General features: G+C 42.6%; 1 protein-coding gene across 5 annotated transcripts in view; it reads left to right on the plus strand.

The window, feature by feature from the left end:
• abca12 (ATP-binding cassette, sub-family A (ABC1), member 12) overlaps positions 1-16,006 on the plus strand; it is an 80,292-nt gene that overhangs the window by 31,124 nt on the left and 33,162 nt on the right. For all 5 annotated transcript variants that reach the window (XM_037109909.1, XM_037109905.1, XM_037109908.1 and 2 more), the window contains 18 exons: positions 208-1,146; positions 1,476-1,582; positions 2,760-2,866; positions 3,617-3,816; positions 4,170-4,246; positions 5,076-5,206; positions 5,820-5,984; positions 8,093-8,257; positions 8,421-8,616; positions 9,567-9,706; positions 10,278-10,397; positions 10,567-10,657; positions 11,052-11,231; positions 11,901-12,264; positions 13,168-13,282; positions 13,536-13,865; positions 14,863-14,932; positions 15,050-15,184. In XM_037109909.1, the coding sequence (XP_036965804.1) occupies positions 208-1,146; positions 1,476-1,582; positions 2,760-2,866; positions 3,617-3,816; positions 4,170-4,246; positions 5,076-5,206; positions 5,820-5,984; positions 8,093-8,257; positions 8,421-8,616; positions 9,567-9,706; positions 10,278-10,397; positions 10,567-10,657; positions 11,052-11,231; positions 11,901-12,264; positions 13,168-13,282; positions 13,536-13,865; positions 14,863-14,932; positions 15,050-15,184 (3,632 nt within the window). The remainder of the gene's footprint in view (positions 1-207; positions 1,147-1,475; positions 1,583-2,759; positions 2,867-3,616; positions 3,817-4,169; positions 4,247-5,075; positions 5,207-5,819; positions 5,985-8,092; positions 8,258-8,420; positions 8,617-9,566; positions 9,707-10,277; positions 10,398-10,566; positions 10,658-11,051; positions 11,232-11,900; positions 12,265-13,167; positions 13,283-13,535; positions 13,866-14,862; positions 14,933-15,049; positions 15,185-16,006) is intronic.

The raw sequence follows: 16,006 nt of genomic DNA on the forward strand, positions 1-16,006 counted from the left end.
CAGCAAATGTTTAACTTTGCTTTAAAAAATGATAACTGTGATAACTGTCAAAGCAGCTAAGCTTCTCTCGATCAACTGACTGATCGATCAACGATCATTACAGCTCTCGTTTGCATTGCATGAAAGAATCTGTTGAGAATTAGTCCTTACTCTGTTCGAGAAGGCTATATCTGTGGAATTAACTTGACATTTATTTTTTTTCCTCAGTTTGTTATCCCTGAGAATGCTCACAGATGAGCTGCTCGACGTGGCCCCGTTCCTAGAACGGCACATTAAAGCTGTGGAGAAAGCACTGGGTCACATCCTGAAAAACTACGATCTCACTGAAGACAGCGTTTTACCCCAGAAGCTCTTTGAGGAAGCAGCAATGATTTACCTCTCCTCTGCGAACATCACCTTGAACAACATGTTGTCCGTGATGTGGGGAAACTTTTCTGGACTTGATGAAACATCTGTTACTGGCATGATGAGGGAAGCTGTCAAACTGATGATGCACATGGAGATACTTGACAGTGAGACTATGGTTTACGAAGCCTTGGAGGAGTTTCTGGCATCCAGTGACACAAGCTTAATTGTGCAGAGGGTGATCCAGGTGACTGAATGGTTGGGAACCACGCAAGCGTCTGGTCTGGACCTGCTGACTCAGGCTCTGCCCAAAGTCTTCGACATCCTCAGGCCTCTGTTGTCTTTATTGTCCCAGATGGGTGTGGACATGGGAGAAAGCATGGAGCTGTTTGAAGACTTGACTGGAAACACACTTGCAATGCTGAGGCAGTTGGTAAGCACCAGTGGTCTCCTGAGCCCCATGGACCATCTGAGTATGCAGGAAATGATGGGCGGTAACCATACGATGAGAAGCAGACACAGACGCGAAGCCCCAATCATGCCAATGAGGAGCCCCATGGATGACTTCGTAGACCTGTTCTACATTGACTACCCCGCCATGTTCAGAGCCATCTCCGTCTCTCCGACCACGGAAGAGATTATGGAGACAGTCCACGTGTTCTTTGCCAATCCTGATCTGAACGTTGTGATAAAAGGAGCCACGGGAGGCATGCCGTGGGGGATGAATGTCTCTCGAGAAGAGACCGTGGACGCTGGCCTTGGAATGCTCTCCTTCCTCACTCTACCTACTGCAGTTCAGATGTAAGTCTTGGAAAGCACTTTATTTAGTGTCAGATATATAAATTCTCTGCAGCATCTTAAATGAGTCTTATTCCCAGCTCTTATTCAAAAACTGACACTTTTCAACTTTTTCAACTTGGCAAAATGATGCTTTTGGATGGCGACCAACAATCCAGAAGCCTCGATATTTGATGAGCCTCAGTACTTCAGGAATTTGGAACGAGACTCAAAAAATAAACTTTTCTTACAAAGAGAACCTTTAAAACAACCGCTTTGAATCTTTAATTGCCTTTTCACCATTGTGTTTCTCTGTTAGTGCCCGTTTCATAAGCTTGTTCAATCTTCCCCAGGTCATCAATGGATCTCCTCGCGAATTCTGCTGACTTGCTTCCAGACAGCTTTCCATTCTCCTCAACGATCAGGAAAATGACAAAAGCCATTGCCAGTGAGTCACAAGGTAAGGTAAAAGTTCAGGTCCTCCTTCTCTCTGACTCAGTATGGACACTTAGAGGCTTCTTGGACAGAGGGCAACTTCATTATAAGAAATGTGCGCTCATTAGTTAAATGGAGAAGCCCCAAATGAATGATGTTAGTTTCTTCCAATTAACTTTACCGACCGACTCCTCTGTGGATTCCCTCCCACTCATGCTGTACTGTAGAGCTCCCACTGATGCTACAGCTTGTGTTTACATACCTGCTGTGACAGTATGTATATATAAGTACTGTCTGCCAGCTTGTGCCATTAAACAGTGACACCTCATGGAAGTGCCACCTTTCAAACTGACCTTCGTGGCTGTTTCGGGACCATGGGAGAACCATAAAACGTTTTGCCAATGCTGCTGTTGTTGTTGTGTATGTGATTATTGCGCGGCATAATTCATTCTGGAGATATGAGGAATAAGACTTCACATCAGCTTAGCTTGAGTTCCCAAAGAGCCCACGGCCATATGGCCCTTCTCCAGGAGAAAGCCACTCAGCACCTTTTTAAATCTCATTAGCAAAGTAGAATTCAATCACTTATCCCGTCCGCCCTCGCTAAACGTCTCCCCTCGCACTCACACAAGTGGACATCTATGACCTCGTTTTAATTGGCGTCTGTGCTTGTGTGATAATGTTTTCGGTGCACAGAATCACTTTGTAAGCAGCGGCGGGAGCTTCACTCCTCCGAAACCCCACTCATATTCTTCACACACATACACAAACCCACAGTGAACTGTTGTAATTGCAAAGGCCTCTAGGTGTTGAGCACCCTGAGATTAAACATCACCATTGTCTAATTTTGGCCTAATTAAATATTCTGTCATCACGTCTTGTTGCCTGAGGTGGCGCCTTTCTTAGGGCTTGTCAGATGCGTTTTAATGCACGACAGCATCTACTGCTGCTGGCCCCTCTGGCCCCATCAGTCCTGCACAGGGCTTCACTTTAAGCACATCATTTGCTGCTCGCTGCCTGACGACGGTGCCCCGTAATGGTGCGAGTCGTAATGAAGCCCAGTGGGATGTCATGTTATTCTGTCACCTTACAGACCTTATTGCCCTCTTTTCCCGTTCCCATCCCATCTTCCTGTCTAACTCTAATAACCTCTCGCTTACCCTCATTTTTTTTCGCCTTTACTTCACTCCCCCCCCCCGCAGAGAACCTGATCCTCATGCAAAGGACCATCGGAACAGTCATGGAGCTCCTCAAGATCAACCCGACAGACCCGCAATTCACAAGGCAACTTGGCCTCCTGAGAACCCAGGTCTCTCCACTGACCCTGCCCTTCTCACACATTCATCATTCACCATAATTGGAAAAAGAGCACTTCAGAATATCTGAAAACACTGTTGGGGTTCATTATGTGTTTTTGATAAGCAAGTTTATAATTAGAAGTAAAGTAGTTGACATTTCAGAGCTTATGCAGTATGTTGTCAAGGCTTAATGCTCTAAAAGGGTCCCTGCAGTGTTATTCTTATAACAATGTGTTGTTTGAAACTGGGCGACTCAATTTCTTAAAGTCAGCTGTCAAATTGGAGCAAAATAAATCTGCAACACAGACATGAATAGGCAACAAAAACAACACCGCTGATTAGACTTTGGTAACATTTCGAGCAAAAATGGGTTTTTGCAGGTTGACAGAGGTGGTGATATTCTTTTTGATTAAATGCCAGAAGCTGTTGTTTGCTGCCTGTGCCAAAATAAACTGCAAACCATAAATCAGTAAAGTATTCAATAAAAAAAAGTTGACAAAAGTTTTGTTCAGACCTGAAGGCAAAGGCTGAAAGACATAAATATCATCGGTACAAATCCCATGGTTCACTTTGATTCCTTAGTCCAGAAATGAACCATAGTAAAGAAGTGCCAAGATGTAGGGATGCAACGATTGTATATATTGATGGTGCGATTATAGTCTGAGGAGTGAGGTAGTCAGGTCAAAGTGCAGTTATGCAAATTAAAAAAGTAGACACAAATTACAAGGACAGAAATTAATATACTGACTGATTTGTTATAGGTGTGCACCTTGGAGGACACAGAGACTGTGCGTCTGTTGATGGAGGCCCTCCCCTTGGAGCCTGGTCAGCTCTGTCACATTTTTCTACCCAGCATGCAGACCATGGTTGAGAGCCTGGTGGTGAACATGACCTCCCTGATAGACGCCATCTTTGTGGCCGTCATCGGAGACCCCATTGCCTACAATGTCCAGTCAACCTGGTACGGCACCGTCGTCATCCTTATTGTAGTGAGGACGCCATGTCGTCTACATCTCTACCTCAGTTATCACTTTTGTTTGCTAAATAGTATCACAGAGATGTTGCACTTCACAGAGCTCACCTCACAGGATCTGAGGGTATTTCAGTCTAAAAAAATCAGACAGTTACCTCTCGTTGTCATCTGGGCCCAATAAGCGCAGTTTTTCAACCCAGCCATTTAGCCTGCAGGATGCCTTGAAGCATTAAACTTTTTTGAATGAAGGCAACACTTCTTGTTGTTATTTATATATTCTGACTGAGGTGCTTTTATCTGTTTGTGTTTCTGTATGTGTGTGTGTGTGTGTATGATTGCAGGACCTCTGTGCTGACTCAAGATTTGAACATCAACACAAACAGCTTGAGATCTCTCAATATTAACATCACCTCACCAGGTGAGACGTTTCGCTCTATCAGAACTGTTTCTGTATTGTTATCGCAGTATGTTAGGAGACATTTCTGCACCACTGCTGTTTTGTAATAGACCTACAAGACATTTCCCTCTTTTCTGCATTTTTACTTTACAGACTGTACTTTTCACAGCTGATTTTGTTGTCTGGCTGATTATGAATAAGAAAAGCCCATTGGTGTACCCTTGATGGTATACAGAGTATCAATTTTAAACAACTAAATGCATATAGATGTGGGTTAAAAAGACATTTGTGGTGTTATAAGCTTTGTAAGTTTGAGTTAAAGTAAGTTTTGAATTCTAATTTAGGGCTGTGGTCACTGCCTGTCGTGCCATCAGTGGAAAAAAAAGCAGATCACAAACCTTGTTTCCATAACAACAGACTGCTCATTTCAGCTCACCCGGTGCTCACTGACTTGTGTCTGATGCCACATTATCTAACAATCATAACTTATTACAGCGGCCAATTTCTCCAATGTCACTTTGTCTGTAATTGTTTTTCCTTGTGAACATTAAACACGTGTCTCCCTCACTGTGGTTGGCTCGCTGAGGACACGTTTTCGGCCCCTGAAGATGCCACAGTGGCAGTCAGGAACTGCAATCACGATGCAATAATATATTATCAGATGAATTTACATGATGCCTGCTAGAAAATTTAAATGACAGAAATGCAACTAGAAGCAAAAAACAATTCTTGGGAGATTTTAAAGGCAGTCTTTTGTTTACTTTCCACCATTATAGAAGTGAAACTAGGCAGACTGGTTGTATACATCAATGTAGTAATAAAAAGCACTTCTTTCACTTAATTCCCCCAGCCGCTGTGACAGTCGGGGAGATGCTGAGGAATAAAACAGCCTTCCTCGCAGATGTTCAGCGACACACAGACTTTGATTTAGCTGATCTGGACCGCCTGATGAAAACCACTCTACCGAACAACAATTTAGTGGTAAGCCATCAGTATCTACTCACATACAGTATATATAGTGTGCAAGCAAACATTTAATCACGACCTCACCCAATTTGGAGACTCAGTTTACAGCTCAGGGTCTGCAGTGTTGCAGTTGAGGGAATTATGCTGCTATATTCTTCAGCAAATAAGCGCCACATTATCATAACTCAAGGTTTCCAGAACGGTTAGTCTCTTTGATAGATGTTTTATCTTGGGGAGAAGTATTTATATACAAGGGGTGGGACAATATGTTGACTGAGATTTGATTATTGATAGGCTGTTTCCTAATGTCAGTATTTTTATTAAAACATGCATATTGGAATGATGGCCTATGTTAAACTGGACTAAGATGCAGTTTGTGTACAAGGTTTGTAACAGGGTGAATGGTGTTTCTGTCTCAGCCAGAGGGTCGGATCACCGCGTTACATACATGTTTACTTCAACATACATGGTTTCAACACATAACATTGTCCTGACGTAATGAGTTTTATTTGTAGTTAGCACCTACATTACATCTGACCTGGGATTTGTATTTATGACTGTGGTGTTGCACTCTGAAACTGTGGGGGGCTTTAACTGTTTCCATCCTCCCTTAATGCTTTTAAAACAGATACTCTCCTGGTTGGTCAACCTGCGTCACTGCGGCTCCACAGAATCCACAGACGTGAACGAGACAGATGTGACCAAGATGTTCTGCTCCATGTCCCCTGAGCAGTGGTACAGTTTCTCCCTGCTGATGGCGCGCCACGTCAACATGGAGAACCTGGTGTACAGAGTAAGTCTGAATTGAGATAGAGTTGTTTTTTTTTTTTTTTGTCAAAAGAAAAATAACATGCTACGCTTTTCTTCTTTTTTCTTCGATAAAGAAAATAGACAATGTGAGAGTTTGGTGATTGCACACAGTCAGTAATGACTGAATGGACAAAGAAATGGTTTCTGTTGGGCAGCTGGAAAACACATGTTTGATGCTACAGTGTGCTTGTTTGAGGAAGATGTAAGTCAGAGAAGAAACTTGATGTTTTTGATTGATCTAAGAAAACAAACGCTGTAATTTCCAAAAGAACTCCAATAGACCATCTGTATTTGAAGAAGATGTGCAGCTATAGGACAGATTTACCTGTTTCCAATCTTTGTTTATACTTTACTGAGGGGAAACCTTCATTTACGAGTCGAAACAAATCAAAGAAATGGAAAAAGCGAGGAAAAAGGAACCTTAAAACTGGCTTGTAAAAAAACATTATAACTAATGTTTTACATTGGATTATTTAATAAAACGGACATTATTAAAATGTAATATAACGCACAGCTATATAAAAGCCTTAAAGCTTTGTAGTTAAAAATGTGGATTAATCAAATGTAAAATGCAAATAGAGTTATGTAGAGTAGTTATGACATTGAATAATTAAATAATTGAACGTTGATAAAATCCAATTATTCAAAACATTACAAGAAGATTGTAGTATTGATTTTAACAAAGTTGCTTTTTGTTGTTACCTTCATCCTGGGACATTTAGGAGTGGAAAGATTACCTGATACAACTCAATCAGTAACAGTCATGTTGTTTTGTGTCAAAACTCTTAAGTATCTCATGTTTCCTGACTGGGCCGCTTTTATGCTGGAAGCACATCAAACTAAACACAGTTTCAAAGCAAAAAAAATGTTGTTGGTTTTCACGATTGATTGGTTAACTCACAGTTTCATTAAAAGCTGTTGTTAGGTGTCGCGTGCATAAATGAAATCACTGTGAATTCACTGTTTAAAGTGGCGACAGGCAACCGTTACATCGTGCACCCAACATTTACTTCATAATGATATGTTGAAGCAGAAAACTTCTCTATCGCCAGGTCAAGTTCACTTAAATGCTCTCTATATTTTAGAGACGTAGTTGAATGTTTGCAGCAAAGAAAACCCTCAAAATCCATCTGTTTGCTGTGTGCTCAGCACCAAACGAGGTAGATAAAGCGGATGGGTGTATTGTTGCAGTTAGCTGCTCAAGAGGTGGATATTTCCTTTAGCGGTTGTTGAAATCCAAACAAAAGCTAAAAATAGATTCAGTTACGATCAACATTCTTCTACTGTTTTCTTACAGGTTAGCCTTCTCAGATGCAAGGTGATATTACGCCAGTGTGTTTATTTCAGCTTGTTTCAGGCAAAAAAAAAAAGTTTAACAGTTACCAGTGGAGGAACAGAGCAGACACAGGAGGGGAAAAACTGTAGCCCTAAGAGCTCGCTATTTATATTCATCATTGGCATTTTGAGGTGAATGTTTTTTTACTTGTTTCATTGGTGATTATCGAATGTGTCCTAACATGGTTTCACAGAACTCTTTACTTGATAGCCACCTGCTCCTGGTTAAAAGATAAAGAAAATAAGGCTATATATAGTCTCAGGACCAGGTATTGAGAGGGATTTTTCCAGATTTTAAAGAAAGTGTTGGGAGACATCTTGGGGTGCTTTGCTGAATTTAATTTTCAAATAAGAACTTATAACTGACCAACAAATATTGACGATGGCTCATAGTGGCCTCTAAAGAAAAAGACGTATGTGACTGCCTGATATAAAAGCTGATACGACTTGCTTTTATTTATCTTGTAGCCTTGACTGAATCAACCACCTGATTTTAATCCGGTCAGAGAGAGAGAACAGAGTGACAGCAAGGACAGAGAGGAAAACAGTGAGCGCAGTATGGTAGTAACTATAGCTTTTCAATGCTGTGAACTATTTGAGATAGAGCATTTTTTATTTTGAGCAAGGGCCTTCACCTATTAATCATTTCAATCAATTCAAACCCATCAAAAAAAATATCACTTGCTGAATCTAGAATCATCGTGAGGAAAACAAAAACTCCAGGAACATGTTTGAATGGCTCTCCCTTTATTTCAGATGGTGTTGTCTGAAGAGCTGCAGAGTTTCGTGGGAGTCATGCTTCAGATGGCCAAGGTCATCACCAACATGATGAACAAGTTCCTTCCTGCCATTAGTCAGCTGCAAGGCTACCTGCTCTCCATGAACGACCTCAACCTGGTGGCAAACAACGAGTTTAGCGAAGTGCGTAGTCTTTACTCCTTTACAGTGCTTTACACACTGTGTTCCTGTTTTTTGTTTTTTTTTTGTCTGTGTGATCGCAATCCTTACACCCGACCAAAAACAAGACGCTCATTATATGAAAAACTTAAAGTATTATATGTTTATATCTCCATTTTTTCCCCAGATGACGAGAGGACAGAGGTCCGGCATCTCTAGCAAAGCCACATTCGTCACCCTCTCTCGAGCGTTGTGCAGGCACGGTATCCTGGCTCTGTTTGGAATCTCCAAACTTCCCATCGCGTCGGACTCCAGCCCCTCCATCAAAGAAGAGCAGCAGAGGGAGGAGATGATTGAGAGGTTCAAGATTCCACGAAATGCCAGTACGTTGGGAGGACAGATTTCGGGGCGTTTGGAAACTGAATTTTCAGTGCAGTCGCTGTTTGCAACATTTTATTTTAGTCTTCATATTCAGTTTTTTTTTTTTATTTTTTATGTGGACTTCACACGTACATGTATGCACATCAGAGAGACACTTTCTTAGCTTTACTACGTAGTGTTTTTATTTTGAAACAGAAATTCTAGCAAGCTGTTAGGGAAATGTTGAGTTACCAATCACAACATGTTCACCACCTGTCCTCCCACAGGACTACAAGATGGAAGAATGAGGATTAAAAAACTGACGTCTCGCGGGCGGTGCTTAACTAGCTGCTGGAGGTCATTGTGTACATGTTAAAACTGATCTTAAATATAAACCATAATAGCTCGAGCGTTCATTGTTTTGCAGCAGAAAGCCTGTATGCTTGTGATGTCACTGTGTAACATTATTTGGGGTACAAAACCTCATGACAATGCGCAGTGTTGCGGGTGAGTGGTGAGAGGGGAGCAGAGACGCAGGTTAATAGCTGTCAGAGACATTGAGAGAAATAGTAACAGCCAGCGTATGTATTTTGTAGTTTTAAATGACAATGCTGCTGTTATTCTATTCTATTTTTTTTTTTATATCATCAGGTTATACTGTAAAAAGGCCCAAATGAACAAATGAATTGATCTCAACTTCACATACTGTTAAAACGACATATTTGTGACTGTTTCTTGGGGATGTGTCGGCTTGTATACACGGTAAACAAGTTGTAAAGCAGTAAGAAGCTGACTTGTTCACTGTTGGTTTTGCTCTTTTCATGGGATTTGTTGCAATAAACCCCGGCCTCGTCCTGTCAGCTCAAACCGTCGAAATATTTGGACAAAAGCAACTAAACACGAAAAAAATGTTTGTCGGCCAAATAAAACATTTCACCCCCGTTAATACTGTGTGTCTTCTCTCCGTCTTTAGCTCCCTTCTGTCAGAACATGTACCTGGACATGGTCAACACCACAGGTGGAGCCATCGCCTGGGCTTTCCTCAAACCGATGCTGATGGGACAAATTCTGTACACTCCTGACACACCTGTCACCAGGGCCATCATGGAGAAGGTACGCAGTACATACAGCATAGATGAACACATGCACACACAAGATAAATTATTTATTACTATTGACATACAGCCAACAAACTACTCCACCATGTATAGGTTTGCCGGCTAAGCTAGTTGAATAATTTACTCACCTGTCTGCTCGCTGTGAATTGGATCTGGAACTGTCCTCCTCTCTCTGATTTGTTTCCTTTGTTTTTCAGCTCAAGCATGTGACAGTTAGCTTGTCTCAGGGTTCACACCTTCATGAACCTTCATCTGTCATCTGACTGCGTTTCTGTCTGTTTCTACCTCTTCTAGGCGATGGCTGCCTGTTTAGTCTTCACGCCATGTCGTAAACAAGAAACACAGCGTTTCGGGGATGTGTGCACATATTTGTATGCGACACCATCTTCTGCTGTGGCTCTATTTTGAGCAATTTTTGTTTCTCGCACGCTGCTGCCTTCACAGACTCGAGCACACACACGCACACGCGCACACACACACACACACGCACACACAGCAGGTTATGACATCTCCCTGATACCCAGCTGTTTCACCACTGTTCTCGCCCTTGTCCTATCCTTGTCCAGGCCAACACGACCTTGCAGGAGTTTGCAAATCTCAGGAAGCATTCTGAGGAGTGGATCGAGTCCTCCAGCTACGTCCTAAACTCGGCCCAACTGCTCAGCCACACGCTGCCGATGCTGCAGGTACGAACGCTCACAGCTGCCTTCTGTTGCATATCTGATTATTCTAGCCGGCTCGCCGTCGTTACGAAAGTTTGGAGATAAACTTGTGCAGTGGTCTTCCGACGAGTTTCGGCAGCTGAATCTTGATGTTGTGTATTGTCTCTTCCACTCCCCCTCCCCTCCTTGTCAGAATTCCCTCGGCAATTCCTTTGTGAGGAACTTCATTGAGATGCAGACAGACATCAATGTCGGCAAAATGAAGGAGACGCTCAGCAGCTTCTGTGAGTGAGCATTTGAAGGTCTTACTTTTTGTAAGCCGCGGATAGCAGGCTTACCTTTCTATTCCACCCTCACCTATTGCCTGTAAAATACTCGGGGTTTTCAGCAAGCGGGACTGCTCCATAGGTTTACAGGAAGCGTTTCTCTCATGTCAACATGAATTTCCTCGGGCTTCTCTCCTTGATGTGATTATGAATGTCCGACTCTGACATGTAGGTATTTAATTAGACTACCTTGTATTGTCAGAGCGTATTTCTATCTTAATGACATAACAGGGCATGGCACCCGACAGTCACACCAAATTATCGCTATCTTTTTGATTCTTGGATTTACAGCAATCAAAGCTGAGACTGCACTAAATCATGGGATCAAATTCACATTTGTCTCTTTTTAAAGCTAACGTGACGGAGATGCTGGAGAAGAACAAGAACATCCTGAAACAGATCACCACCTTGTCCACCCTGATGGTCGACCTCTCCTCCTGCATCACGTTCGACCGCTACCGTGGTTACGACTCCGCCGAGCAGCTCGACAACACGGCTCAAGAATTAGCCAAAAACCGCGACCTCTACGCAAGTGAGTAAATATTGGGCACCGACCCGCAGTGGTTTCCAGTGTCGCGGAGTGGATGTTAATTTTGGTCGATTTTGGATTCAGTGGGTGATTTCTGCATAATGTTGCTTTAATACTATCAATCGTTAAGTCAAGAAGATGGGAAGTTCAAGTGAGAACAGGGTATAAGTAACGGCAAACTTGTGAGTAGATGAGTTTCTGTGTTCTGCATGATGATGTTTAATGACCTCTTCTTCAGCCTCTTTGGATAGATATTTAATGGCTTCATAATTGTAGGGTATTTACCGATTTACTGACTATTTTATGTTGTAGAACAAATGTTAACACCCCTTAAGCTTGACGTAGTAAAACATTTCAAAAAAAACAACTGACTTTTAGACGAGGGAACTTAGAGTGCCAAAATACGAAATTATTTCCTGGCATTAGGAATCGCTGCTGCAGCACTCGTTTGAATAATCTTTCCCCACACATTAGAGGACTCCAATTTTACATTTAGCTAGGTTGTTACTTTGCTTTCCATCATGCGGTGCTACTTCTTCTGAAGTTTTCATGATCGCCTGTGACCGATCTGACTCAACAACAGATTATCTGGGGCGAGGAACTAAAAAAGTTAGTCTTGTCTCGGAGTTTTGTATACTGCATGTGGTGAAACATTTGCAATCTGTCTTTAAGGTGTCATCTTCAAGCTCCCCAAAGATGACGGCGACGGCGACAACGATGACAGCGACCACGACGACTCCTCGTCCAGGAAGCGTCAGGCCAGGTCCTCCTCCTCCGTGTCCTCCCTGCCTCCCAAAGTCAGCTACACCATCCGCATGCACATGGACAACGTCATGCGTACCGACAGAGTCCGGAACCCCTATTTCGTGAAGGACAACCACATCTCGAGCAGCATGACCATGCGCTACAACCGGGGCTTCGTCTACCTGCAGGAGAGCATCGATCGGGCCATCATCGAGACCCAGACTGGACAGAGAGTCACGGAGCCGGCCGTCCAGCTGCAGCCCTTCCCCTATCCGTGCCACCTGCGGGATGAGTGAGTCCCATACGTACACGCACATGCAGTATGAACATGCTCCCATATGGATGCATGCAGAGGAAACATGAAAGGATGCACAGGGCCTCTCTGAGGGGACATACAGCCATTGATGTGGAATTATGCATGCTCTCTCATTATTCATCTGCCACTTGGGACTGACAGTAAGTAGTCATTCACAGGAGCCTTTCACTGCGTAATTGGCTCCGCACCATGTGCATGAATATTCACCATTATTGTGCATACATATTTGAAGTCCATAAACACACACACACGCACACTGAAACAACCTTCAGGCCTTTAATAACCATCCATAAAGAACGCCAATCATCTCGGTAGTATATATCCGAGTCCCAACATGGGTTTGGCATTTACTTGTGCATCAATACTCTCCGTTGTCGCCAATAAATCATGCTTGAGCGTTTGGTTTCTGCCTGCCCTCGAGTGTGTCTCAAGACAGTGCTGATATCTCATGTAAGAAGCACCAGCGGGGGCCACTGTCGCCGGCTCCGCCAACGATAAGATATGATGATCCTCGCCTCGCCGTCCTTCTGATTTATTACTCAACAACACATTTTCTGACACGATAGCCATGAAATATAGCCGTGTAGCATGAAAAAACTGCGAGCGCTAAATTCCTATGTGTCGGGCTCCAGATATGATTAGGTGAAAAAAAAAAATCCCAAATAAAGCAAAGAGGCATTTATTTTGCGTAAATAATAGGAGGATGAAAGCACAGCTGTCAAAAAATCGCTTCGTTATTGCTCTTCCACCCTCTGCATCTCCGTCTCTGTCAAGCCCGCAACTGAATGATAGGCTGTTTCATCTGCCGTTGTTGACAGTGATTGGATGGTAGATTTTCTGGAAGTTTGACTGACAGCTGGCACCTCTGTATTCCCCCAGGTATCTGGAGGCCATCTCTTTTGTTTTCCCTCTCATGCTGATGATGGCCTGGGTTCTGTTTGTGGCTGATTTTGTGAAGAAGCTGGTGCACGAGAGAGAGCTGAGGCTGCACGAGGTAATGTTTTCTTTCACTTGAAAAATGATCAGACCAGTCATTGTATTTCTGCGGCGAACACCAACTTCTTTGCTTACCAAGATGCCCTGTAATGATACTGTCTTTCCTCTTTGCTTTTCCCTCTGAGCTTCGAAAAACTGCAACAAATGTGAAATTGACTCCTGACCTCTGTGTTTCCTCTCTGCTGTAAACATTCACAAGCACCACCGGAAAGCAAGCACAGCTTTTGTATTCTTTCTCTCTTTTCCCACAGTACATGAAAATGATGGGAGTCAACCCGCTCAGCCACTTCTTCGCTTGGTTCTTCGAGTGCGCCACCTACCTCACCTTGACCATCGTCATCCTCACGTTGATCCTGAAGCACGGCGGCATCCTGCCCCACAGTGACGGCTTCCTGCTCTTCTTGTACCTCTGCGACTACGGTTTGAGCATCCTGGCCTTCAGCTACCTGGTCAGCTCCTTCTTCGACAAGACCTACATCGCCGGGCTCAGTGGCAGCCTCATTTACATCCTCTGCTTCTTCCCCTTCATTGTGGTCATGGCGGTGGAGACGAAGCTCACCTTTTCCCAGAAGAGTGTCCTGGTGAGGAACCTCTTTTGTCATGATTCATGTGGTGTTTTAACATTGGCAAGAGCAAGCTAGATTTCTGAAGTATCCTACTGAAAAAAGTACATCCAAGCTACTCCTCCAAACCACATGAACACACCTGCCTGTCTACATCCACTAGCTTTTCTGGTCTTAAATACAGAGATAAAGATCGTACTACTTAAAGGTGCAATACATGACAATTAGCCACCTTGAATTCATAATCCCAACAGATAGAGGCAGCATATCACCAGGGTAGCTGCTCACTGCTCTCTGTATTCTGTCTCTACATCTATATGTGTTTATATTCTTAACTGTAGCTACTGTAAGCCTGTTAGCTCAGTTAGCCGTGCAGTTCGCGGGACTATTAGAGACCAGATTTTGGTGTCGGGTTTAGCTTTTCTACTAACCTAATCTCTTAAAATGATTTATCAACTCTAGCTTTGAATTAGCGAATACTTAGATTTGCTGTGGAAGCTTCAGGGAATTGAACGGAGAGATAATGAACACAGAAGGAGGTACAATGCCATTACTCTATCTGAATAAACATTGCCTCTGGTTGTTTACTCTTGTAAGGTTTTGTTTTTATGTATTTGGTTTGACAGTAAGTATAGTTAGCAGAGGACTGAAGGGTGCACTGACAGCTTTTCCTCCCTTCTTATGCTGACATAAATAGTGCTTGTTCCCTAACACATCTTTATTCCTCTGAAAGTACGCTGCACGACGATCAATGGTTGTAGGTCAAACATTTCATTTTTTATTTAACGCAACATCACTGTGTACATCTGAAGCCTTGTTTGCCTTGAACAAAACTCTGCACGTCACGTTTGGGAAAGTATCACTTCAGGAATTTGCACGAAGTTGTCAAGAGCTCACAAGAGAGGAATCACTGAAAGGCATTGTGTGAAAAAAAGATGATGTATTTTACCCTTTTTTTTTTTTTTTTGGCTTTGGTTTCTGTATTCTGTCTAATTTGTCTCTCGTCGTCCTCCAGAGTTTGTTTTCCCCGACCTGTTTCAGTTATGCCAGTCAATATGTCTCTCGCTACGAGGCCCAAGGAGAAGGTACACACATGCAGACAACTGAATTTCATAACACAAAATCTTTTTGACTAGAGCTACTTGCCTCAACAGGGAGCTAAATAAAAAGGTTTCTTTCACTGGCTTTTTTTCTTCTTCCAGGCATTCATTGGAGCAACTCATACAGCTCGCCCGTTTCTGGAGACACAGCCTCGTTCGGTTGGCTCTGCTGGCTGATGCTCATCGACTCGCTCCTCTACTTCATCATCGGGGCTTACATCCGCAAGGTTTTCCCAGGTAAACTGCAAAATCGGAGCCTTTGAAATTAAGCAGGTTGATCTTAGTCAAATAGTCCTGATACATTCCTCCCCCCAAGCTTTATTTATCGTTCGTCACTGACAGTTCGGATTATAAAAACAAAAGACATAGGCGTCCTCAGAACATACTGTATAAAGAATATTTTTCTCACAGTTAGATGTTAAATATATCAAGGCACTGTGACACCAGGTATTATTACAAGGAAAAGGTAAAAAGAAATGTATCTATAGATGTATAAAGTGATAAGATAACAGTGACAGCAGGTACTCCAATCAGATTTCTCTTGATCTCTTGTAACATACTGACTGTATCAGCATATACTATATGATAGACTCAAAGATTTCTTAAATTCCATCCTGAAGGATTCAAACGATGGGCGAGATTTGGCTTCATGGACGTGAAATGTCACGAGAGGAATTATTAAGCTGAACGTCTGCTGAATTCACTGGATTTGTTTATGTAATACTGCAATACTGTAATGCTACATCTTTGGCTTCCAGTTTAACTTCATAGTTGGTTTGAGTATCAAAATAATACTCTACTTTCTTCCAGATTCCTGATGCATACTGACTGAAAACAGATTAATGATTGTTTCTTCTTTATCTTTACAGAACACCAATATATTTATCACATATAATTATCAATATCAACACACCTTGATGCATATTTCTTAGTTGTATAAATGTTATGCGCAACTTTAAAGTGAATATGAAGAGTAATTCAACATGTCCTACTTTTTCTAGTCCAACAGAGTAGTCAGTCTTCTTTTTTACGTCAGGTGCAGTCAGTGACATTAGCATT

This window comes from Acanthopagrus latus, chromosome 9 (genome assembly GCF_904848185.1).
Source record: "Acanthopagrus latus isolate v.2019 chromosome 9, fAcaLat1.1, whole genome shotgun sequence".
NCBI lineage: Eukaryota > Metazoa > Chordata > Actinopteri > Spariformes > Sparidae > Acanthopagrus > Acanthopagrus latus.